Consider the following 23845-nt stretch of genomic DNA (forward strand, 5'->3'; position numbering starts at 1 on the left):
ACTGATGACAAAGCTCTGGGTTCAATCCCCATAAACACCATTTAAAGAAGTAAAATTTTAAAATAAAGCAAGAATTAGTAACCAGGAGGTTGACTGCAGTTGTCCCCAAACTGTCATAATTTCTTGCCCAGTTCCCAAACCTGAGCAAGTTTCAGACCTGGAGTGAACTGGCTGAAGAGGCGGCTGTTTCTCCAGGATGAACCCCAAAGCAACAAACCAATTATGTACTCTGATGATCTCCTCATTCCCTAAAAGGAAGAGGGGGTGCTCGGACAATTCAAGGAGTGTTGGGCACAGGTCTGACCAGCATTCCAGGGCCCCAGAGTCACCCTAGCTCTGCAGTTAGAATAAATGCACTGTGAGATCTAGTTACCCCCATATTAAGTTCTTGGTCTCTGTTTCAAGAATATTATAGTGGGGAAACTTCTAAAAATGTCCCCTACCCCAGCCAAAATAATAAATCAATAGCAATATTAACGTTTCACCTCAGGGAGGCAGTGGAGACTAAGATGTCAGGATTCCCAGGTGCAGGGTCCTCAGAGCGGCTCTGGCCCCTAGATGCAGGATCCTGAAGGGTACCACAGTGTACTACTTCAAGCTCAGCCAAACAGTAGTTCCACTAAGCTGCTACACTCAATCTGTTATCTTTGCTAGGTCACACTAATATGGTTTCAGGTACATATATGTAGCCCTTTATTTGAAAAAATGTGTTCTACCCCGATCAAGAAAGAGAATCAGAAATAATAGTTGACATTATCATGGAAGAGACAAGAATATCCATTTACAGTTTTGCCCCTACATTATGTTACATGATATCAATCTGATGAGACGGTGCAGAAGAGATTGATTTACTTAAAGCATGGAATCCAGGGGCTGGAAAATAAACTAAATAGGCAGAGTTCCAATGACTGGCGGGTGCTGACACCCCCGTTAAAACATAAAAACCAGCTGGGTGGCACAGTACACACCAGTAATCCCAGCACTCTGGGAGGCTAAGGCAGGAAGATCACAAGTTCAAGCCCAGCCTAAGCAATTTAGCAAGACCCTGTCTCAAACTACAAAATTTAAAAAGGGCTGGTGATATGCTCAGTGCAAAGGCTCTAGGATCCATCCTCAGTACCACAACAAAACAAAACAACAACCAAATGCTGCATGCGGTGGTTAATCATGGTTGTCAACTTGATTGGATCAAGGAACTCTTAGCATATTAGTAAAACACACTTCTGAGGTATTTCTGTGTTTTTATGGGGTGTTTTGTTTTCCAGAGGTGACTGGCATGTAAGCCAGCAAGCTGAGTGGGGAAACTTGGCCTGACTGTGTGTGGCACCATCCACTAGGGTTACAGCCTGGACAGAATGAAAAGCGGAAGAAGGAGGCAGGTGGGCCTGCATTTAGAAGTTCAATTCTGCTTCAGTTGGTGTGTCTTTTGCTGCTTCCATCCCCTGTGGACACCAGACTCCAGCCTATTTATCCTTTCAACATGAACTCGTTTTGTTTTGTTTAGTCAGGGTCTCACTATGTGGTTCAGGTTGGGCTCAAACTCATGGTGATCCTCCTGCCTCAGCCTCCCAAGTGCTGGGATTACAGATGCATGCATTACCATGTCCAGCTCACCAGCAACTCTTGAGGGTGCTCCCAGGCATCTAGCCTTGGACTGGCACTACATCCTCTGTCCTTCTTGTTCTGAGGCTTTCAGCTTCTTGGATGGAGCGGCTGCCAGATCCTGTAGCTCTCTAGGATGCAGACAGCCTTGTGGATTATCCAGACACTGAGCTGGAAGCCAGACTAATATGTATCATTTTCCCAGACTGATTCCGTTCCTCTAGAGAACCTTAACCAATACACTGTGTCTTGCCCTCCCTCAAAGAAATCAGTCACTGGTAGCCCCTTGACATTCTGGAGACAGCAGAGTTCATGCTTAGCAATACTTCTTTGGCCACATACCAGGTGACAGCTCTAAGTAATACATTTGGAGCAACATGATCTGGCTGATCCCAAAGTGGCAGAGGTGACAGTGGTGGAATATGCAGCAGTGTAAGGTTGATGTCAAAACCCGGAAGGAGAATCACAATGCAAGATACCAGGAATTGGGAGGAAGAAACTGCCAGCTGGAGCAGAGAATTGCGTCTTTTGAGCGGTGGCATCTCTTATGTTACAAGGTCACGGGGGAAATGGGAATCCTGACCGGAAGACACAAAATGACTATGCATCTGTTGTTCGGTTTGGTTTGGGTTTTTATAGGGAAAGGGAAAGGGGATGTTACCACAACCCCTGCAGTGGGCCCTGGCCTGTGAGCCATGACAGCACAAGGCTAATTAGAGAATAAAGACAGGAAACACGACGTAGCAAAAAGGGTGGTCTTGAGCCTGATTAGTGCTGCTCTAGACAGCAAAGACAAAGGTACTCCATTGCCACTGATTATGGGGTTCATATGGAGTATCAGATGAATCAGAGGGTGGCAATAACCCTAAATTGACAAGGATCTTATAACCAGAGGAAGTATCAGATGACTGAGAGCACAGCAATAATCCTATGATGATGATGAGAATCTTATGCTGATGAGGATCTTAGGTCTACGAGGAGTTTATGTTAATTAGGACAGCAAGATGAGCAAAATGTTCTTACATCAGTAGGTGGGATGAGTTAATCTGATGATAAGGAATTTGTCCCACCCCAGGTGAACCCTTTCTCTTTTTGTATTACTACTTGGTTCTCAATCAGGAAGTCTTCCACTGGTATAATCTTGCCCTTGAGTGTCACAGCATCACAGGACAACTGAGGCCTCAGCTGTGACCAGAGGCAAACTGGAGTTATGTTTCAGCATGCCATAGCTGGCCCACAGGCAAGAAGACTAGGCCTCCTACAGCCCTAATCATAATTTAATTATGAAATGATTTTTCCCCAAAATTATGTAGAACGGCTCCCAACAGGTTTTTTGTTTGTTTGTTTTAGATGAGGTCTTGCTCTGCAGCCCAGGCTGACCTTGAACTCACTATGTACCTCAGGCTGACCTCTTAACTCACGGTGATCCTCCTGCCTCAGCCTCCAGAGTCCTGGGATTACAGGCACACACCACCACCCCCAGCTTTAGGAGAGGAGTAAGAGAAATCATCCCAATGGGCAGGTATTAAAGTGATGACTCATTTTATGTGGAAAGGGTTCTTCGAAGTGAGAATACATGTGAGACTCGGGCAGTGGCAAATGGTCTGTCCAGCTAGTCACTGCTTTGGAAAGCAGAAGACTGGAGCCTGGGTATGAGGTTTGGAATAGAGGGGTATGGATGGCTGGGGAGAAAGCAGTGTGTGAAGATCTTTGCTGGCAGTGACCATGGTAAACTGCACTCACGGAAGTCAGTGAGAACCCAAGTGGACAAAATGAGTTGGCTCTCTGTGTCAGACTGTCACAAGTACATGGTGGCAGAGGTGGAGGCTGTGCAAAGGCCCGTCGTGTACTCCCACTATAATGACTGATTCAACTACTGCTGCCTGAATTTCCAATTCTCCATTGCCAGAGACCAATGAACACCAGATATTGCACTGCTATTTCTCTAGAAGACTAATTGGCCACGTGATAGCAAGTTGACAACACTGGGTTCCATTTATACTAGAGGAGCAGTAACTTGTTCTCAGGTGAACAGATTTGCCTTTTTTTTTTGAGACAGGGTTTCAGCATGTAGCCCAAGTTGGCCTCAAACTCAAGTGATCCTCCTGCGGGGATCACAAGCCCGGCCGAATTGGCTTCACCTTCAGTGGCAGTCTGCCTACTGCCTTGCGAACTCAATTAGCACCTGTTCTGACAGTGGCCTGTGGTACTTCTCAGTTCTCTGACCCACACTGAGAAGGTTCCTCTGGTAAACTGAATATTAGTTCCAAGCTGTCTTACAACTTCATAATCTTGAAAGTAAATAATTTGTTTGCTTATACAATCTAACACACGCAATAACCAGTACCTGTCTTCTATAAAGTTTTATTAGTCAAACCTGCAGGCTACTGTCATATGCAAAGCAAGAAAGAATGACAGCTCGGACTAAGATGGTAGTGGTGGTATAGGGAAGAGGAGAAGGTCACAATCAGAAATTATTTCTCCTGTATCCTAGCAACCAAAGTAAACTAGTTTAAAGTAAAAAGGGGCTACTTAGGCCTGGTGTGGTGGTGCACACTTTAATCCCAGCTACTCAGGAGGCTGAGGGAGGGCTTCTTGAGCCCAGGAGATTAAGGCCAGCATGGGCAATACAAGGAGACCCTATCTCAAAGAAATAAAAGAGGGAGCCACAAAGGACAAAGGGCATGGAAACTAAGGGCTGTAGCAAGCAGCTGTGTTTAAGGCAAGTTGTGGACCTGGGGCCTAGAAAGTCTCCCTGGGCTGGTCTCTGTTTATCTGCATTCTTCCCAGGGGGAAGACCCTAGGATGCTCCTAAGCTTTAGATCCACTCATTCAGGTGATGATTTGTGTTCCACATAGCACAGGCGGAAAGGTGACCCCTTTCCTGCTTATTATTAAAAAGTCCTAACACTGTATAACAAAGGGCAAAGTAACAACAAAAAAAGCAAATGGTTTTGATCATAGTTTTATGTGACACAAGAGCCTTCAAATTGAAGACACAAAGATCCACCCTGACCCAGGTGAACTCTCCGTTTTTATGCTTAGGTTCAATTAAGATACAAGCTAATGGAGATAGGCCGGGTGGGGGAACTAGTAAGGCCTGTCCAAATTCTTGCTTCCTAAATTGTAGCATTTCTTCCAGGCACAGCGGAAAAACCCCTCCGCAATCAAACTCTTCATTTCTTTGTGACCAACTCTTCTACACAAACACGGGGGAAAGTTGTAGTATTTTTAGGCTTTATGGCTGGCTTTGGGGAAAAGGGGTTCTGGTTTCCATAACCCACTGTGAGAAAGAAGAATCCTAATTTCTATGGCTTATTTCCAGAAAGAATGAGGGATTTGAGAGACCAAGGGTAAAAGAAGGTAGGAAAAACTGCTTTTAGTTGGGCGTGGTGACACACGCCCATAATCCCTGAACTCAGGACACTGAAGCAGACATATTTGAGGCCAGTCTGGCCAATACAGTGATTTCAAGGCCAGTTTGAACTACATAGCAAGACCCTACCCTCAAGAGGCAAAAAAAGAAAAAAAAAATTGCTTTTGAGGCCTTCACTTTGGGGTGTCAGTTTTCAAGCTCCAACAATACAGTCCCTGTAGGAATTTAGGACCTGTCTAGGATTGACTCTTTCTGGGTTTAGACTCAAGTGTGAAGGACAAAAAGGCAAAAGGAATCCTATTTTGTAGGCCACAAGGCTGGGTTTTTTTTCAGTTCTTTTACTGGTACATTTTAGGTATACAATTTGTTTATAGTCATTGGATGTTTGTACCTGTACACGATATATCTTGGTTCTTATTTTTTCCTCATTACCTGTGCGCCCTTCCCTATTTACATAGATTTCATTTCCTTTTTTTTTCTTTTCTCATAGTTTTTCCTTTCCTTCTTTTTCTTTCCCCTTCCCCTCCCTTCACTCCTTTGTCTTTGGACCTTTTTTCCTATTTCAAATTATCAATTATTCATTTTAATCATTTTAAACCCTTGTTTACACTTTCAGTTCTCACACTAGAGAAACTATTCAGTATTTACACGTGTGACCCATTTATTTCACTTACGAGTATGGCCTCCATGTGCATCCATTTAGCTATAAATGACTCTAGTTTTTCGTTCTTTATGGCTGAGTAGTACTCCATTTTATAAAAAACCACATCTTCTTTATCCATTTTCCAGTTGATGGGTACTTGGGCTGTTTCTAAGCTTTAGCTATTACAAACTGTGCCGTTATGAACATGGGTGCACATATATCACTGTGGTATGATTCTTTTAATTCTTTTGGGAAGATACCCAGCAGGGGAATAGCTGGGTCAATTTTAGTATATGTGCTGCCAAAGTGAGCATGGAATAGCTGGGTAAAATAGGACCTCTAGTCCTAGTTCTTTGAGTTATCTCCATAGTGATTTCCACAGTGGTTGCACCAGTCTGCACTCCCACCAGCAATGGAGAAGGGTTCCTTTCTCCCCACAACCCCACCAGCATTTGTTATTTATTGATTTCTTCATAGCAGCCATTCTTTCTGGGGTGAGGTGGAATCTCAGGGTTCTTTTCATCTGCATCTCTCGAATGACCAGTGATGTTGAACATTTTTTCATATATTTGTTTGCTGCTTTTACTTCTTTGTCTGAGAAATGTCTGTTCATTTCAGATGCCCATTGTTGAATTGGGTCTTTGAATTTGGGGAGTCTGATTTTTTTCAGTTCTTTATATATTCTAGATAGTAGTCCTTCGTCTGAGGTACAGCTGCTAAAAAATTTTTCCCATATTGTAGGCTGTTAGCTCTGTTCGTGGTTTCTTTTGCAGTGCAGAAGCTTTTTAATAAGATGAGATCCCAGTTGTTGATTCTGCTGTTCCCATGCTGCTGAGGTTTTGTTCATAAAGTCTTTTCCTATGCCAATGTCTTCAAGGGTTCTACCTAATTTATCTTCCAGCAAGTTTAGTGTTTCTGTCTTGTTTTTTTTGTTTGTTTTTTTGGTACCAGGGATCGAACTCAGGTCCTTGCGCTTGCGAAGCAGGGGACGGAACCACTGAGCTAAATCCCTGGCCCAAAACCTTTTTATTTTTGAGGCAGGTTCTTGCTAAGTCACTAGATTGCTCAGGCTGGTCTCGAATTTGCGATCTTCCTCCCTCAACCTCCCAGTGTTGGGATTAAGGGGTGCACACCACGTTCCCAACGTTATTTTACAGGATTAAGAATCTGAGCAAGAGAAGCTGAGGAAGCAAGCCTCCAGCAACTCCTTTATCCCTTCAAGAAACAGACACGTGGACGCCGGTCTAGGCCAAAGGCGACTCCTCTAGGTCTGCCTCCTCACTACAGAGCAAGGACCTGTGCAGAGAGGACGCCGGTACATGAAGAAACCTGCACCACGACTGCCTCTACAGAGCATCCAGCAGTTGAGGGCCTCCGGAAATACAGGTGGGTGGAGCAGAAAGGGAACGGAACTGCTCTCTCTACTCGCAAAAGAGCGTGTACGGCGGCAGGCGAGGGAGGCCGGCCAACAGGGCGGTGGAGCACGTGAGCAGCGCGGTGACGCAGTGGGGCGGCCCGCACGGAGGCCCCGCCCAGCCTCGCCCCCCAGGCACCCTCGAACTCAGTGTTGACCCCCCGCCCCCGCCTGTTGTAGATCATGCCGTCAGTGGCGGCCCAGACCGCCGAGCAACAGTTGGCTGTCAAGTGACACTCGATTCTCCCAGCCCCGCCAGCCCCCCCCCCCCGAGAAACAGGCACGTCCCCCACCGCGAGAGGGGGTAGGGAAGTGGGTAGTGAATTCGGATCCACTTGGGGGGGGGAGTGGAAGTTCCCGCCCAGGAGAGCGGCGAGGCGGCAGCCACAGGTAAGAGGCGGGTGGTGTGGGACGTACGCCCCCCCGGCCCTGGGCGCGGAGGGCTCTAGAGCGCGGCGCGGCCGGCAACTCCGAGCCGGTCACGCGCCGGGTGGGGGTCGCGCGGGCGGCCGCGGTGGGGGAGGGGCGCGCGGGCGCGCGGCGGAAGGGGGAGGGGTCGTCGCCGTCCAGGCCGAGCGCGCTTCCGGTGCTCGCGCCGCCGCTGCGCGCCCTTCCTTTTCTGGCAGTCGTTCGTCCCGTTCTACGCGAAAGCGCAACGCAAACTTCCCGCTGCCAGTGGCTGAGGCCCAAGAGCCAAAAGCCGCCCCTTCGCGGTCGGAGGCGGAAGCTCGCGGCGCTGGGCCGGCAGCCGGGCTTGGCTGGACCCGCGAGCCCCCGAGGGCCTGGCCACCATGCCGCGCACAGGCCGGTGGGGAGGAGGCCGGCAGTGCCGGAGTCACAGACGCCCCGGGGGTGCCACGGAGGTGCGCGGGCTAGAAGCGGGGAAGGTGGCCTGCCTCCCGCTCGAACCGCGGGCCGATCCAGGATACTTTTTCCTCGATTTTGTAACACATCATGGAGTGAAGCCTGTTATTTTTCAAAGTCAGCTACGCTGTGGAGCTAGCGGGCAGCTTAGTCGCTTTAAAATTATTGCAGGTGTTAATGTCTAATTCTGTTAGCGTTTAAATAGCATTGGGACAGTAACCGTCTTTGAAAGCCCTTAACATTCTAAAGCCATTTCGGCGTTCATCCGGTGGATGGCCTCACCCATCGAGAAGAGCTGTATTTCGGCCCGCAAAATGCGTCTGAATCCTAGAATTTTGTTACCAAGAAATACGCGTTTTACTGATAGTGGTTTTTTTCCCCCATCGACTACAACGTACAGTTAGTTATCTCTGTCTCAATTAGAGCCCATTCTGTTGTCCTAAAGCCGAATGTAATAGCTCTACTAGTATTTGAGTCTTTTAGGCCTGAAGGCACACACCTTGTAATTCCAGCACTCGGGAGACTGAGGCAGAAAGATTGCAAGTTTGAGTCTCACCTGGGCGAATTAGTGAGACCGATTTCGAGGCCAGCCTGGGCTACATAGCGAGACCCTGTCTCCAAAGCAAAACATCCTCAAAACAAAAAAACAGTACAATATCTGTAGTTTGTCCTGTAGGGGCTGTTTGGGCTGTGTTGTGTCCCGTCAGTACTTCTGTGTCACCGGTAGGTGGTACCCTCTTAAAAAAAAAAACCACTGTTTTACGTAGTGTCGTAGTTACGAACTGTCATGTATGGTGTGATAGCTTTGCTTCAGTTGTCCCGTTTTTAAACCTGGTGTGAAGTAAATGGCTAATACTTCTTTAGCCATTGTTCTCTGTTTTAATACGTGGGCGTATTGAAGTAAACACGATGTATCTGGCATGAATAAATGTGAAGGTGTTGGTGCCATAGTGGGAGCAGAATGTGGTCTTTGACTCCCTAGTGGGGAGACAGAACCCCCCAGAAAGGCCATCACTGTACTGTGGTGAGTGCCGTGTGCGGAAGGGGCTCAGTCCGGGCTTCTGGACTACTGTGGCCAAGTCAGCAAAGTGCCTGGGAGAGTAACTCAGAAATAAGCCTCCTGAAGGAGAGGAGTGCTGGCAGCACAGGAAGAAGTGTGGAAAGGTGAGAGGAACAGGCCTGCTGGGGGATCTGAAAGTGTCAGTGTGATTTTTATTTTTTTTTTAATTTTTTATTTATTTTTTGGTACCGGGGATCGAACTCAGGTCCTTGCTCTTGGGAGGCAGGTGGCAGAACCACTGAGCTAAATCCCTGGCCCGGTTTTACATTTATTAAAGATAGGAAAAGAAATGGGTTCTGCAGAGTGAACTTGGGCCAAGTGAAAGTAAGGAAAAAATGTACATGACAGCATGAGAGTGGACTATTGTGAAAAAAAAACAGTAGTGAAGATTCAGTGGAATTAATAGCAAGTTTGAAGGGAGAGAGTGAATTCAGTTGTGGAAATGTTTGCTGAGCAAGGGGCTGACTCCCTTCTCTTGAGATTGTCAATAATTCAGCATCTTCTACAAGTGAGCAGACTTACGATCTTCCTTCTTTTGGCAATTTTTTTTTTTTTTTTTTTTTTTGGTACCAGGGATTGAACTCGGGACCTTGGGCTTTCTAGGCAGGGGGTGGCACCACTGAGTCAAATCCCCAGCTTTTTTTTTTTTTTAGATGGGAATATGTACTGTATTTAATGCTGTTTACTATTTACTACAGGAAGGTCTCTTATGGTCCTTTGGCAGTTTAAAGTAGGGGAAGCCTCAGACATGCCAGATAACACATCTTAGTATTAAGTAACCTCATTAGAAACCTGTGCTAAACACAGTAAAAGCATTAGGAGAGATGAGAAGCAGTTAGGAAAGGTAATTTGAGGGTGTCCTTGGAAGAGAGGGACTATTATAGGTGGGGAGTTTCCATTAAAACAGGTTTAGCCTCATTGAGGCCATACTCTTTAAGTGAAATAGGACACACGTGTAAATACCAATTAGTTTCCCTGGTGTGAGAAATTGAAAGTGTAGATGAGGATCAAAATGTGTAATTATGTGAAATAGGAAGAAAAGGTCCCAAGGGGAAGGGGAAGTGGAGGGGTAGGAAAAGGAAAGAAGGGAAAGGAAAAAATAATGAGAAAAGGAAAAAATGGAAACAAAGACTTTGTAAATAGGGAGGGGTGGAGGGGTTGAAGGGAGGGCAGGGAATGGAGAAAAAATAACTAAGGTACACATTTCCAATGATGAGTGACATTACATACCTAAAATGTACCAATAAACTTAATGAAAAAAAAACCCCCCAAAAAGATTTAGCTTCTGGTCTTCCATCTGCATGTTACTGTGGGATCCATAGTAAATGATAATTTCTTCTAGCTTTTTTTGGTACTGAGAATCGAACTCAGGACCTTGTGCATGCCAGGCAGACACTTTGCCGCTGAGCTTCATCCTGACCCTTTTTTCTTATTTTTGAGACAGGATTACACTAGGTAGCCCAGGCTTGCCTCAAATTTTCAGTGATCTCCTTCCTTAGCCCCCAGTGTGCTGGAATTACAGGCCTGTACCACCATGCCCCACTAGAGCCATGATTTACATATCTCTAAAATAAGAGATCCAAGAGATGACATCAAAACGTTGATAGGAGCTGGGCATGGTGGCACAGGCCTGTAATCCTAGCACGCTGGGAAGCTGAGGAAGGAGGAGCAGAAGTTTGAGCCCAGTGTAGGCAGTTTAGCAATCTAGTCAGACCCTGTCTAAAAATGAAGAAGGGCTGGGGATGTAGCTCATTGCAGAGACCCAGGATTCAGTCCTCAGAACCTCAAAAAATAAAATGTTCTTATGGTGCTAGGGGATATAGTGGTGAGATGCTAGCCTACCTTATTTGAGGCCTTGGTTTGATCCCCAGCACCTCAACACACACAAAAAATTCTTAGGGTGATACTACCTAGCTTATAGGGTTCTTTTCTTTACAGATTTCCTAGAAGTATCCTTCATATCCTTATATTATCAGGATCAGCAAATTTTGAGTTCCATAAATTGAGTCCATTGATGATGCTTTTGCTTTTTGTTTTTTTGGAGACATGGTCTTGCTTTGTAGTGTCTTGAACTCACTATCTAGCCCAGGTTGGCCTCAGTCCTCCTGCTTCAGCCTCCCTGTGCTGGGATTTCAGGCCTATACCACCATGTCCGGCATTGGTGGTGCTTTAGAAGGTGTGTTTCACTGCCCCTTTGTGATTCTTGGGGAATCATGGTAGGCTTATAGCTGCTGTCTGGAGTTTATTATTATTATTATTATTATTATTATTATTATTATTTTTGGAGTTTATTATTATAAAAAATGTGTTGTACACATAAATTTATTCTAGGTTAAACAGTTTGTTTGTTTGTTTTGTTTTGTTTTGTTTGGTACCGGGGATCAAACTCGGGTCCTTGCACTTGCAAGGCAGGCGGTGAAACCACTGAACTAAATCTCTGGCCCTTTTTTGTTTGTTTTTAAGTCAGGGTCTTACTGTGTAGTTCAGGCTGCCCTTGATTCACTACATAGCCAAGGCTGGCCTCAAACTCTCGGTGATTCCCCTACCTCCAGAGTGCTGGGAGTATAGGCTTGTGCCACTATACCTAGCTGCTTTTTTTTTTTTTGGTACTGGGGATCGAACTCAGGACCTTGTGCTTTCGAGGCAGGTGCCAGAACCACTGAGCTAAATCCCTAGCCCAGGAATAATAGTTTTTTTAAAAAGTGAATAAATAAAGATTATACCCTGGTAATTTCAGTAAAACATACAGAGGGTATGAACTGTTAATTGTTTCTGATATGAAACTGTAAAGCTTTTATTTTGAAAAAGTTAATTCATTTATAAAATAGAGAAGTTAGATGGTATTGTAATTTTATTCCTTTTTTCGTTCTCTCTTTCTCTCTTTGTTTCTTTGTTTCTTGGTATTGGATATTGAATCCAAGACTTCTACACTGAGCTATATTTCCAGTCCTTTTTAAATTTTTAGTTCTGAGATAGGCTCTCTCTCAGTCCCATAGATTAACCAAGCTGGGTTCAAACTTACATCTTCTTGCCTCAGCCCCTAGAATGCTGGGGTTATAGGTGTGTGCCATCATGCCTGACTTAAAATATTTATTTTATTTTATTCTATTTTTTTGATACTGGGGATCGAACTCAGGACCTTGCGCTTGCAAGGCAGGCGCGGTGCCACTGAGGTATATCCCCAGCCCTAAAATTTTTTTTAAATTGTGTAAAGTACATATAAAATTTACCACCTTAACCATTTCTAAATGTGTAGTTCAGTAGTGTTAAGCGCATTTATGGTGTTGTACAACCAATCTTTAGAACTTCTTTTCACCCCTGGTAGTGGGGATTGAGCCCTGGCCCTTTGCACTGGGCTACATCCCCAATCCCTCCCCTTCAAAAAGAATTGAAAAAAAAAGGTTTTTTGAGATAGAGTGTCCGTAAATCAATCCTCCTGTCTCAGTCTATCAGAGTGCTGGTATTATAGGTATGTGCTACTACACCGAAGTCCAGAACTTTTTCATGCCCATTAAATGACTAAATTTTCTCCCCTAGCCCTTGGCAGCTATCATATATTTTGTTTCTATTAGCTTGACTGCTCTAGATACTTCACATAAGTGGAATCTTAAAGTATTTGTCTTTTTGTGACTGGCTTATTTCACTTGTCATAATGTACCCAAGCTTCATCTATGTTGTAACATGTGTTAGAATTTTCTTATATGTTAAAGAATATACCACATTTTATTTACCCATTCATCTGTTTATGAACACTTGGGATGCTTCCACCTTTTGGCTGTTGTGAGTCATGTTGCTGTGAACATACATATTGGTGTATAAATATTTCTTTAAGACTTAGCTTTCAGTTCCTTTGGAGATACGTCTTAGAGGGGAAATTGCTGGCTCATTTGGTAATTTTTTAGTACTGGGGATTGAACTCGGGACCTTGCGCTTTCGAGGCAGGCAGCGGAACCACTGAGCTAAATCCCCGGCTGTTTTTAATTTTTATTTTTTAGGAACTACTCCAAAGCAGTGGCACCACTCTACATTTCCACCAGCACAATATAGTACATGAGTACAGTTTCTCCCCCGTCCTTATCAAGGCTTAGTTTTTGTGTTTGATATTAGCAGTTTTAATAGGTGTAAGGTGATGTCTTGTGATTTTTTATTTTGTTTTGTTTTGGGTTTTTTTGGTACCAGGGATTGAACTCGGGTCCTTGCGCTTGCGCAGCAGGCAGCAAAACTGCTGAGCTAAATCCCCGGCCCAGTTTTGTGATTTTGATTTTAATTTCCTTAACCGTTAGTGATGTGGAGCATCTTTAAATATGCATACTAACCAGCTGTTTCTTTTGCTTTTTGGTTCCAGGGATTGAACTTGGGACCTTGCACTTGCGAGGCAGGTGCCAGAACCACTGAGCTAAATCCCGGTCCCTCTTTTGGTTTTTTGAGACAGGGTCTCACTTGATAGTTCGAGGCTGGCCCTGAACTCACTAGCCCAGGCTGGCCGGGAACTTGCAGTGATCCTCCTTCCTCAGTCTCCTGAGTGCTGGGATTACAGGCGTGCACCACCACACCCAGCTGTTTCTTTGTTAAATATCTTTGCACATGTAAAACACTCATTCTATCGATCTCTTTTGCCAGTCTCTTTGTTAGTGGTTCTCTTCCTATTTGACATACTCATTCTCTTAAGATTTTTTTTTTTTGGTACTGGGGATCGAACTTGGGTCTTTGTGCTTGTGAGGCAGGCAGCAGAACCACTGAGCTAAATCCTAGGCTGTACATACTCATTCTCTTACAGTTTACTTATTTCCATTCTTAGCCTTCACATCCTGAAATTATCTAGATCAGGCATATCCAAACTTTTGGCTTGCCTGGCTGCACTGAGGAATTGTCTTGGTCCACATATAAAACATATAGTTTTGTTTATAATTAATAAAACTGCCTTTAAAAATAATTGTTGTTACAGCATTTTTAAGAAGAGGCAGACTGGACATGCCTGATCTAGATCTTTAGAACCTCCTTAGGCAGTTTTATTTGTTCAATTTTTAAAGAATAAATTATCTGTGTGAAATTGTGAAATCAGAAACTCTTCCTTAGAATGGAGAAAGGAGTACATGTGTCCATGGACAGGAAGACTAATATTTTTGAGTGGGCTAAGATTTGAAAATTTACTAATAATATATGTACATATGTACCATTTATTAAATTTAAACATGTTTTTAGGTGTGTTAGAATTCAAAAAATTGCTGGGCATGGTACATATGCCTGTAATCCCAGTTACCTGGGCGGGTGGGAGGCTGAGGCAGGAGGATCACCAGTAAAATACAAGGCCAGACTGGGCAGTTTAGGAAGACTCTGTCTCAGTGTTTCAAAAAAAAAAAAAAGAAGGGGTGGGAATGTAGCTCAGTGTTCAGTTCACTAGTGCTACCAAAAAAATTTTGGTTTCAAAAAATAAAAGAATATGCAAAGAAAAGTCTCTTTTCTATCTACACCATACCTACCAGTTCCCTTCCTGGAGGCAACCAAACGATCAATTTATATTATTTTCAAGACAGGGTCTTGCTGTGTAATTTAGGCTGGCTTGAACTCACTGTGTATCCCAGGCTGCTATCAAACTCACTGCTATTCTCCTGCCTCAGCCTTCCAAGTGCTGGGATTACAGGAGTACACCACTACATCCTGCTAAAATGATCAGTTTTACATGGCTTTATAGTGTGTGATAAATATCCTGTAGCACCTTTCAACTGTTTATTTTTCTCTTCCAGTTGATTATGGAAGAGTCCCACAAGAATAACACTTCAGAGACTTCAACTCAACCTGCTTCAACAGTTCAGGGAGCTTATATTTCTCATATTGCTCAGCAGGTAAGACAAGGACTGGCCAAAATACTGAGCTCATTAGGAATATTTTATGTGCAGTTTAATCTGCTATTTCAGATCTCTTATTGCTGCTATTCAAAAAGAGAATCAAGGAAAAAATGAATTTAAAAATGTTGAGGTATAAAGAGGGAAGGTAGGTCTTTTTTTTCTTCTGCATTGCTTGGGATTGAACCCAGGGCCTTTGCACTGTGAGCTAGGCCTTATTTTTATTTTTATTTATTTTTGAGACAAGGTCTCACTATGTAGTTCAGTCTGGCTTTGAACTCACAGTGCTCCTCCTGCCTCTGCTTCCCAAGTGCTGGGATTACACGGTCTCAGGCCTTTTTTTTTGAGGCAGGCTCGGTGCTGCTGAGCTAAATCCCTGGCCCAGGCCTTATTTTTATTTTGAGACAGGGTCTTGGTAAGTCACTAAGTTGCCCGGGGTCCTGAAATTTCCAATCCCGCTGCCTCAGCCTCCCAGAGTGTTGGAATTACAGGTGCACACCACCACACCTGGTTTGATTTAAATTTTTAAGACTATTTGGTTTTTCTTTTATTTTTGTTTTGTCTTGTTTTGTTTTGGTTTTGTGGTCCTAGGGATTGAACCTAGGGCCTCCGCTGCTCTAAGCAACACCCCCAGCCTTTTAAATTTATTTTTTGAGAGTCTTGCTAAGTTGTCCAGGCTGGCCTCAAATTTGGGATCTTCCTAATTCAGCCTCCTGAGTATCTAGAGTTACAGGTGTAACTCCAAGTTTTATTTTATATAAAGTATATTAAGAGTTTTTAAAAAAAAATACGGACTTCTCAAAACTCGATGTAGATTTTATTTTATGTGGTACACAATTATTTAGATTTTTTTTTCCAGACTCATTTTGTTTCAACATAGAGAAACAAGATAAATACTTGTGGGTTTTTAAAGAATCTAACTTGAAACAGATTAATGATTTCAGAAAGGTAACTATCTTTATTTGAACAGATTTATTATGAATATATTGGAAATGATTTTGCTGAACTGGAAAGTAGGCGTATTCCTTAGAGAATTTAACTAAATTGACAAGGACACATATTGCAGTGTGTAGATGCATTTTTAAATTCCAAACTGTGTGACCTGTCCACCTAACCCACTTCAAGGAAAATGACTGACAATATTTGTTGCCAGCGATAAGATTTGAATTTTCACATGAAAGTTAGAATTGTGGGCCTGGGTGTGGCGGTGCACTCCTGTCATCCCAGGACCGCGGAGGCTGAGGCAGGAGGACGGCTGTGAGTTGGAGGCCAGCCTGGGCTACATAGCAGGACCCTGCCTCAAAAAAAAAAAGAAGAAAATGAGAATTATGCAAAACATTTTCCCAATACTGACAGACTTTTGGTTACAAAATTGTCTTACAAAATTCTGCATGGGTGCAAGAGCCATTCACAGTGCAAGACAGCCCAGTAATTGGTTATGTTTTGCTTTGAGACAGGATCTTGCAGTGTAATATAGTCTGGTCTTAAAGTCTCTGTGTAGCCCAGGTTGGCTTTATGAGTGCCACTACAACTAGCACTGGACCAATAGATTTTCATATTAATAGAATACACATAGACCAGGTTGTACATGGGGCTAACCTTCAGGAGATTACAACTTGTTGAGTTTTGCTATTATCTCAGCAGCTATGCACAGTTACTGAAGAAGCTATTGAAACTCTTCCACCTTTGCTGACTACAGATTAGTAAGAGGTTAGGTTTTCTTCATATACCTCAACTAAAACAGCATATTTATTATAGCATCAGGAGAGGATTCTGCTGTTTTCTATTCACCATAGACATTAAAGAGATAAATAAAACAATTTTTCGAGAAAATATGTTAATGAAACTATTAACATGTAATGAGTGTATTTTAAAATGAATTGTTAGGCTGGGTGTGGTGGCCCACACCTGTAATCCCAGCATTCAGGAAGCTGAGGCAGGAAGATCACTGAGCTCCAGGTCGGCCTGGGCTACATAGGGAGTTCATGATCAGCCTGAAGTACATAGGGAGACCCTGTCTCTAGTTTTCTTGTTTGATTATTTTTTATTTCTACTTTTTTTTGGTACTGGGGATTGAACTTGGGTTCTTGTGCTTGCGCAGCAGGTGGCAAAACCACTGAGCTAAATCCCCAGCCCCATGTTTGATTGTTTTTTAAATAGCAAAACATTATTGGTACATTTTAGACATACATAATGATAACACTCATCATAGAGAATTTGCATCTGTGTATGATACATCCCGCCTCTTTTTTTTTCCCATTCCCCTCCTCCCCTCAAGTCTCCCTTCCCTTCTATGTACAAAAACTTTGTTTCCATTTTTTCCATTTTCACTTTTTTTCCTTGTCCATTCCTTCCTTTTTTTCTCCTTCCTCCCTTGTTCTTCCCATTTGAACATTTTCTTCCCACTTCTCAATATCTATTATACATTTTAGTCCTTATTTCCACTTTTGGTTTCTCACACCATAGAAACAATGTGGTATTTAAATGTGTTTCTGATTTATTTCACTTAAGAGTATGGTCTCAAGGTCCATCCATTTAGCTATAAATGTCCGAAGCTCATCTTTCTTTATGGCTGAGTAGTACTCCATTGTATAAAAAAACCACATGTTGGGGCCAGGGATTTAGCTCAGTGGTTCCACCACCTGCCTTGCAAACGCAAGGACCTGAGTTCGATCCCCGGTACCAAAAAAAACCAAACCAAAACAAAAAAAACACATCTTTATCCATTCATTGGTTGATGGGCATTTTGGGCTGCTTCTAAGATTTAGCTATGACAAACTGCATGTTCTGTGAGTTAGTATGTGATCTTCTTTGGTGAACGTTCTGTGTGCAGCCAAGATGAGTGTGTATTCTAATGTGGGGTAGAACACACTGTAGACATCTGTTAAGTCCATTTGTTCAAATATTGTTCAACAATATTTCATTGTTGATTTGTCTATTTGTGACAGTGGGGTATTGAAGTCCCACATTACAACTGTAATAGTGCTTAGTTGATTTTTCGTGTTTGATAATATTCTTTTATATAGTTGGTGCACAGGTATTTGGTACATAAATATTTATGATTCTTATATCTTCTTCTTGGATTGTTCCCTTTACAAGGATGTAGTGACCTTCTTTGTTTCACTTAATTAGTCTTAGCTTGAAATCCACTTTGTCTGCAAGTAGAATAACTACCCTTACTTTTTTCTGAGTTCCTGTTGCATGGAGTATTGTTTTCCATCCTTTAACTTTCAGTCTGTGAATTTCTTTTTGAATTAAATGTTTCTTGTATGCAGCATATTGTTGAATCTTGCTTCTTGATTTATTCTGCCAGTCTGTTTCTGTTGATTGGTGAGTTGAATCCATTAACATTGATGGTTATAACTGATAAGAATTGACTTATTCATGTCATGTTATTTTCCTCTTGGCTCTCTTCTTTCCTCTTCTGTTTAATTTCTTGCCTTGCCTGGTGCCCTGTCTCTATTAAAAATAAAAATAAATAAAATGAACTGTTAGGTATTTAAAAATTTTTTGTTTTGTTTTGTTTTAAATAAAAGGATCAATATTTCTAGCCCACATAAATAAAAGCTTTTTGAGGGGTCCTCAGTGGTTTTTTAAAAGTAAAGGGAGCCAGGTGTGATGTGTATGCTGGTAATCCTAGCATTTGGGAGGCTGAGGCAGCAGCATTGCAAGTTTGAGGCCAGACTGGACAATTTAGCAAGACTGTTCTTGCTGGGCTGGGGATTTACCTCAGTGGTTTCACCGCCTGCTGGGCAAGCGCAAAAGGACCTGAGTTCGATCCCCCGTACCAAAAAAATAAAAAAGACTCTTCTTGCTAAGGAATGAGGATGTGGCTTAGTGGCAGAACACTTGCCTAGCATGTGCAAGCCTCTGGGCTTGATCCCCAGCCCTGGAAAAAAAAGAAAAAGAGTTCTTTACAGAAATACTTTAATTCAGTTGCTTTATGTCTTTTTTTTTTTTTTTTTCTGGTACTGGGGATTGAACTCAGGATCTTGTGCTTGCCACGCAGATGTGCACCACTGAGCTTATCCCTGGCCCTATATTTCAGTTATTTTGATCAGATAGGATTTTTTTTTCCTGTGTTTTCTTGGAAACATTTATAATGAGTTGACAAATAAGCACATTTCTAGATGGTGAATCATTTCATAATGGTTTTTAAAAATTGTTACTTTGTACTGAAATTCTTATGACTCAACTACTTTATTAGACTCTAAATTCTGTAAGGAAACAAAATTTAACATTAATTTAGTAAAATCTATTGGTAGAGCCCTGAACAAAAGTTTTAGTTTTCATGGAATTCATCCTAATTTTGCGGAGTCAGGCAGCAAAAAAGATTATCAGTTGGTGATAAGTGGTGTGGAGACTCATCAAGTAGGGTAGGAGGGATAGTGTGTTTTGGGTGGGGACAAAGGGACTTTTCCTTTCTGGGGAGGTACTGAGGCTTGAACCTAGGGCCTTTGTACTGATCTACATCTCCAGCACTTTAAGAAATTTTTTTTGTTTGTTAAATTTAGAGACAGGTCTTGCTAAGTTGCTAGGTTTGATTTGAACTTGTGATCCTTCTGCCTCAGCCTCCTAGAGTGCTGAGATTACATGTGCCTTTTTATTTTTCCTTCGGTCCCGGGGATCTGGGTCCTTGCGCTTTCGCAGCAGGCGGCAAAACCCCTGAGCTAAATTCCTGGTCCTGAGATATTTTTTCACATAAAACTTTTCTTACTACTTAGTATTAAAAAAGGCACATGTAGGGCTGGGCATTTAGCTCAGGGGTTTCGCCGCCTGCTGTGCAAGTGCAAGGACCCAAGTTCGATCCCCGGTACCAAAAAATAAAAAATAAAGGCACATGTTGGGGGGCATTTAGCTCAGTGGTTTTGCCACCTGCTGCACAAGCGCGGACCCGAGTTTGATCCCTGGTACCAAAAAAAAAATTACCTCTGCAGTTACATGGACCAGCAGTTGTAAAACTCTGAGTGACATGTGCTTGGTCAAGGAACAGCACGGTAACCAGAGTGGTAGCAGAGGGCTGAATGACAGAGTGACAGTTGAAGAGAGTGACAGTTGAGGCAGAGAGGGTTGGCTGGAAGGGAAGAGTGCCATATGGTGAGGGGTTTAAATACTGCTAAGATTTTTGTGTTTTAACCTGGGGACCCACAAGTGGGTTGGGTAAAAACATTATCTGATATTTTAAAAGAACCACACCTGTGCTTAGTGGCTGGCGTAAAAGCAAAAACTCAGGAGATGTTACAGTGACACACGTGAGAGGTAATAGTGGCAGTGGTAGTAAAATAAAGTTAGATTATGTGTGTACACTGCTTGTAAAGCGAACTCAGGACCTTGTGCTTGCAAGGCAGGCGTGGTGCCACTGAGCTAAATCTCTGGCCCAAATAGTGTTTGCTTTTGGATTAGATGTGGGGTTTTAGAATTCTAGGAAAAGAGTCAACATTAACTGCACAATTATTGGCTTGAGTAACTATAAAAATGGAGTTGTTGTTTGTTGTGAAGGACCACACTAGACCATTTTTGTTTTCTTTTTAGGGCGATGTTGGCAATCAAGCATTTGGTTTTAAGTCATATGGAGTTTGTGATTCTGTCTGTTAGTTTTCTGGGTTATAGAATAAGCTACCTCAAATTTAAAGACTAAAACAGTCTGCTTTTCTTCCCCCCAGTACTGGGGATTGAATTTAGGACCCATAGTTGCAAGGCAGGCACAGTGCCACTGAGCTAAATCCCTGGCCCGTAATCTGCGTTTATTATCTCACTCAGGGTTTCACCAAACTGCCATCAAGGTGTTGGTGAGGGCTGGGTTCTTACCTGGAGATCAGGCTAGAAAAGACTCCAAACTTGGGTTGTTGGTAGAATTCATTTTATTGTGGCTTTAGGACTGAAAGCTTCAGGTTTTTGTTGGCTGTTGGCCACTCATTTTCCCTTGTCTTTCCACACCCTCTGGATCAAATTAAGTTTTCATTTCTACCTTCACTGAAATGTTCTTAGATCCTAGAGGCTGCCTGCAGTTCCTTGCCATGTGACCCTCTCCATAGACAGTGCACAGCTCGACTTCTTTAGGTCCGGCAAGAGAGAGAGTGGTCCGCTTACAAGACAGGGTCCTATATAATGTAACATAATCAAAGGAATGACATCCCATCCCTTTTTACTTATTTATTTGTGGTTTTTTGAGACAGGGTGTTGCTGTGTAGTTTAGGCTGGTCTTGAATTCACTGTGTAGCCCAGGCTGGCCTCGAACTCAGAGCAAGCCTCCTGAGAGCTGGGATTGCAGATGTGTGCTACCATGCCCAGATCCATTCATTTTTTTACAGAATGTAACAACCACGGGAAGAACATCCCATCATCTGGGCCATATTATTTATTTTTAAAAAAAAATTTTTTGTGGGGCCAGGGATTTAGCTCAGTGGTTTTGCCACCTGCTGTGCAAGCACAAGGACCAGAGTTCAATCCCCGGTACAAAAAACAAAAAAACCAAAAAAAATCTTTTTTGTGGAACTGGGGATTGAACCCAGGATCTTCTTACTGAGCTACCTTCCCAGCCCTTATTTTTTTTTTATTTTGAGACTGTCTTGCTAATATCACCTAGGTGGGGCCGGAACTTGCAGTCCTCCTGCCTCAGCCTCTTAGAGTACTGGGATACAGGCATGAGGTCTCCCCCCATTTTTGCCATATTCTGCTGGTCAATAGCAAGTCACAAGTCCTGTCCTAGCATTATGGGGCTTGGGGATGCTGGAGTCTCCTTTTGGAGGTGATTTCAGGTTCTTTCTGTCCTGAGCAATGAATCAGTCAAGATAAGCACAAATGGTAGCAAAGTTTTGTTAAAGGTAGGAAAAGAAACGGCTCTTCAGAGCAAGTTTGGCCTAAGTAAAAGAAAAAGAAATACATCCTACAGCATGAGGGTGGGCCACCATGCAAGAGAGAACACAGTGGCAAAAACTCAATGTGGACCGTCCTTTTTATATCACCCACACCTCTAGGCCATCCTGTGGGAAACCTGCTCCAGTTCTTATTTTTTGGTACTGGGGATCGAACTCAGGACCTTGTGCTTGGGAGGCAGGTGGCGGTACCACTGAGCTAAATCCCCAGCTCAAGAGATAGTGGGGTTTTTGTTTGTTTGTTTTTTGGTACCGGGGATCGAACCCAGGTCCTTGTGCTTGCACAGGCGACAAAACCACTGAGCTAAATCCCTGGCCCCCTGCAAGAAGTCTAGGAGCAGGACTTTGGGAACTGTACTACACATATGTTCTGGGGTCTTCCCCACCAGCTTTGCCTCTGCCTAATCTCCTGTCTCAGGATGAAACAGCTGTTGAAACTCTTGGCTGGTGAATTTAAAATAACAATGAGGAATATGTTATTAGTGGAAAAGGTAGACAACATACATGAACAGATGAAGAGTTTCAGCAGAAAGGTAGAAACTATATGAAAAAGTCGTGGAGATGGGAGAAATAAAAGCAGTGATGCAGATGAGCTAGTGCTTAACACACTATTGTTAGTAGTCTTGACAGCAGAGCAAAGAGTCACTGAACTTGAAGAACAACAGAGCATCTGAGAACTATGGGACACTGATGTCGGTGTGATGGGTTAGGGCTAAATGAGGTTACTGAGAGATGAGTAGAGTCAGAGGTGAGGGTCAGACTCTCCCGGTTCAGCTCCTACGGTAAACAGTTGTCTTTTTTGTGATCTAATTAGTGCTACACGTTTTGCATTTTGTGCTGTCGGAAATTGTGGTGTTTAAAATGGCCCCCAAGCAGAGTGCTTTAGTGCTGTGTGCCTATGGGGATGTGATGTGTCTTAGGGAGAAAATACCTGTTAGAGAAGCTTCTTTCAGGCCTGAGTTGCAGTGTTGTTGACCATGAGTTCAGCACTAATGAATTAGTACATGCAGGAGGTGATGGGAAAATATGGTGAATGTTTAAATTTTTAAAATTTATTACATTAATAAATTAATGTTCCTCAGATACTCTCCCTCACTTCGAATTCTATTGTTTCTGCTGTTTTCTGAAGCAGTTCTGAAAGTCCTCTTTTGTGAGTGTCTTTATGAAGTGTGATAAAATACTGTGAACAGTGCTGCTGAGTGTCAGTTGGGATTGTAAAAACATTATGGTGTGTCTTTATTCACCTTATTCACCGGATCCGCCATACATACAACGTGTGGCTCTTCCCAAAGTCAAAATGACTATGGGAGGTAAACATTTTGAATCACTTCAGAGCATCAGGGCAGCCACAAGAGCACATCTAAAGACACGCATAAAAATGGACTTCCAGAACTGCTTCAGAAAGTGGCAAGAACGATGAGATTAGTGTTTTTGAAGAGAGGGGGAGTTTTTGAGAAATACTTTCTATGTAGTTGAGGCTGGCCTTGAACTTACTATGTAGCCCAGGCTGGCTTCAAACTAACTCTAGTGATCTTCCACTGGGATTACATGTGTGTGCCACCACACCCGTCTGAGGGGAAGTTTTTTTGAGGAGGATTAATGGTAGTGTGTTTTTGACAGTACTTTTTTTAATTTAAACACATACAGATATCTTTCAGTAGGAACACACATAAAACAAGGTTATATGTTGGCCATTTGATGAAAATGTATCCCAGTATTTCCCTAGGAGCAGTGGCTCAGTATTTACTAATTCATTGTATGTAGCAATTTTATATCTACCACAGATAACAGTAATAATAATCGACCGGTTTTATAATATGGTTCCTTCAAATCTTTGACAAGAATATTTCAGTGGAGGTAGAGATGAAAACCTAAGTTGATCCAGAGGGTGTGGAAAGACAAGGGAAAATGAGTGGACAAACTCTTTGACAACTCCTGAATGGCCAGCTCCTTGAGCTAAGAAATGAAGTTGCCTTCTGCTGTATCTGGTGTCTTTGAGCTTTGCTTTTAAGCAGTGTAAGCAGTGTACCACTTACCTACGTTTAAAACCTAATTTTTTCTGTTGTATCTAAGTTCTCTTGTATGTTAAAACAAAGAAATGAAGTTGTCCGAGTTGCATGTAATGGAAGTTTTATTTTCTTAGGCTGGGGAGAATTTACAGCCTGATT

General features: G+C 42.9%; 1 protein-coding gene across 5 annotated transcripts in view; it reads left to right on the forward strand.

The window, feature by feature from the left end:
- Positions 1–7133: 7133 nt before the first annotated feature.
- Positions 7134–23845, forward strand: part of Atf1 (activating transcription factor 1) — a 63887-nt gene continuing 47175 nt past the window's right edge. The window contains exons 1-2 of one of the 5 annotated variants that reach the window (XM_021243068.2): positions 7160–7425; positions 14704–14802. In XM_021243068.2, the coding sequence (XP_021098727.1) occupies positions 14710–14802 (93 nt within the window). In that variant the 5' untranslated portion in view covers positions 7160–7425; positions 14704–14709. Of the gene's footprint in view, positions 7426–7613; positions 7899–14703; positions 14803–23845 lie in introns of those variants that run through there. The other 4 variants (XM_013079005.3, XM_004862976.4, XM_004862978.4 and 1 more) reach the window with 4 other exon arrangements.

This window comes from Heterocephalus glaber, unplaced genomic scaffold, assembly GCF_053883595.1.
Source record: "Heterocephalus glaber isolate CG9 unplaced genomic scaffold, H.glaber_assembly_v1.0 deba00001733, whole genome shotgun sequence".
Classification (NCBI taxonomy): domain Eukaryota; kingdom Metazoa; phylum Chordata; class Mammalia; order Rodentia; family Bathyergidae; genus Heterocephalus; species Heterocephalus glaber.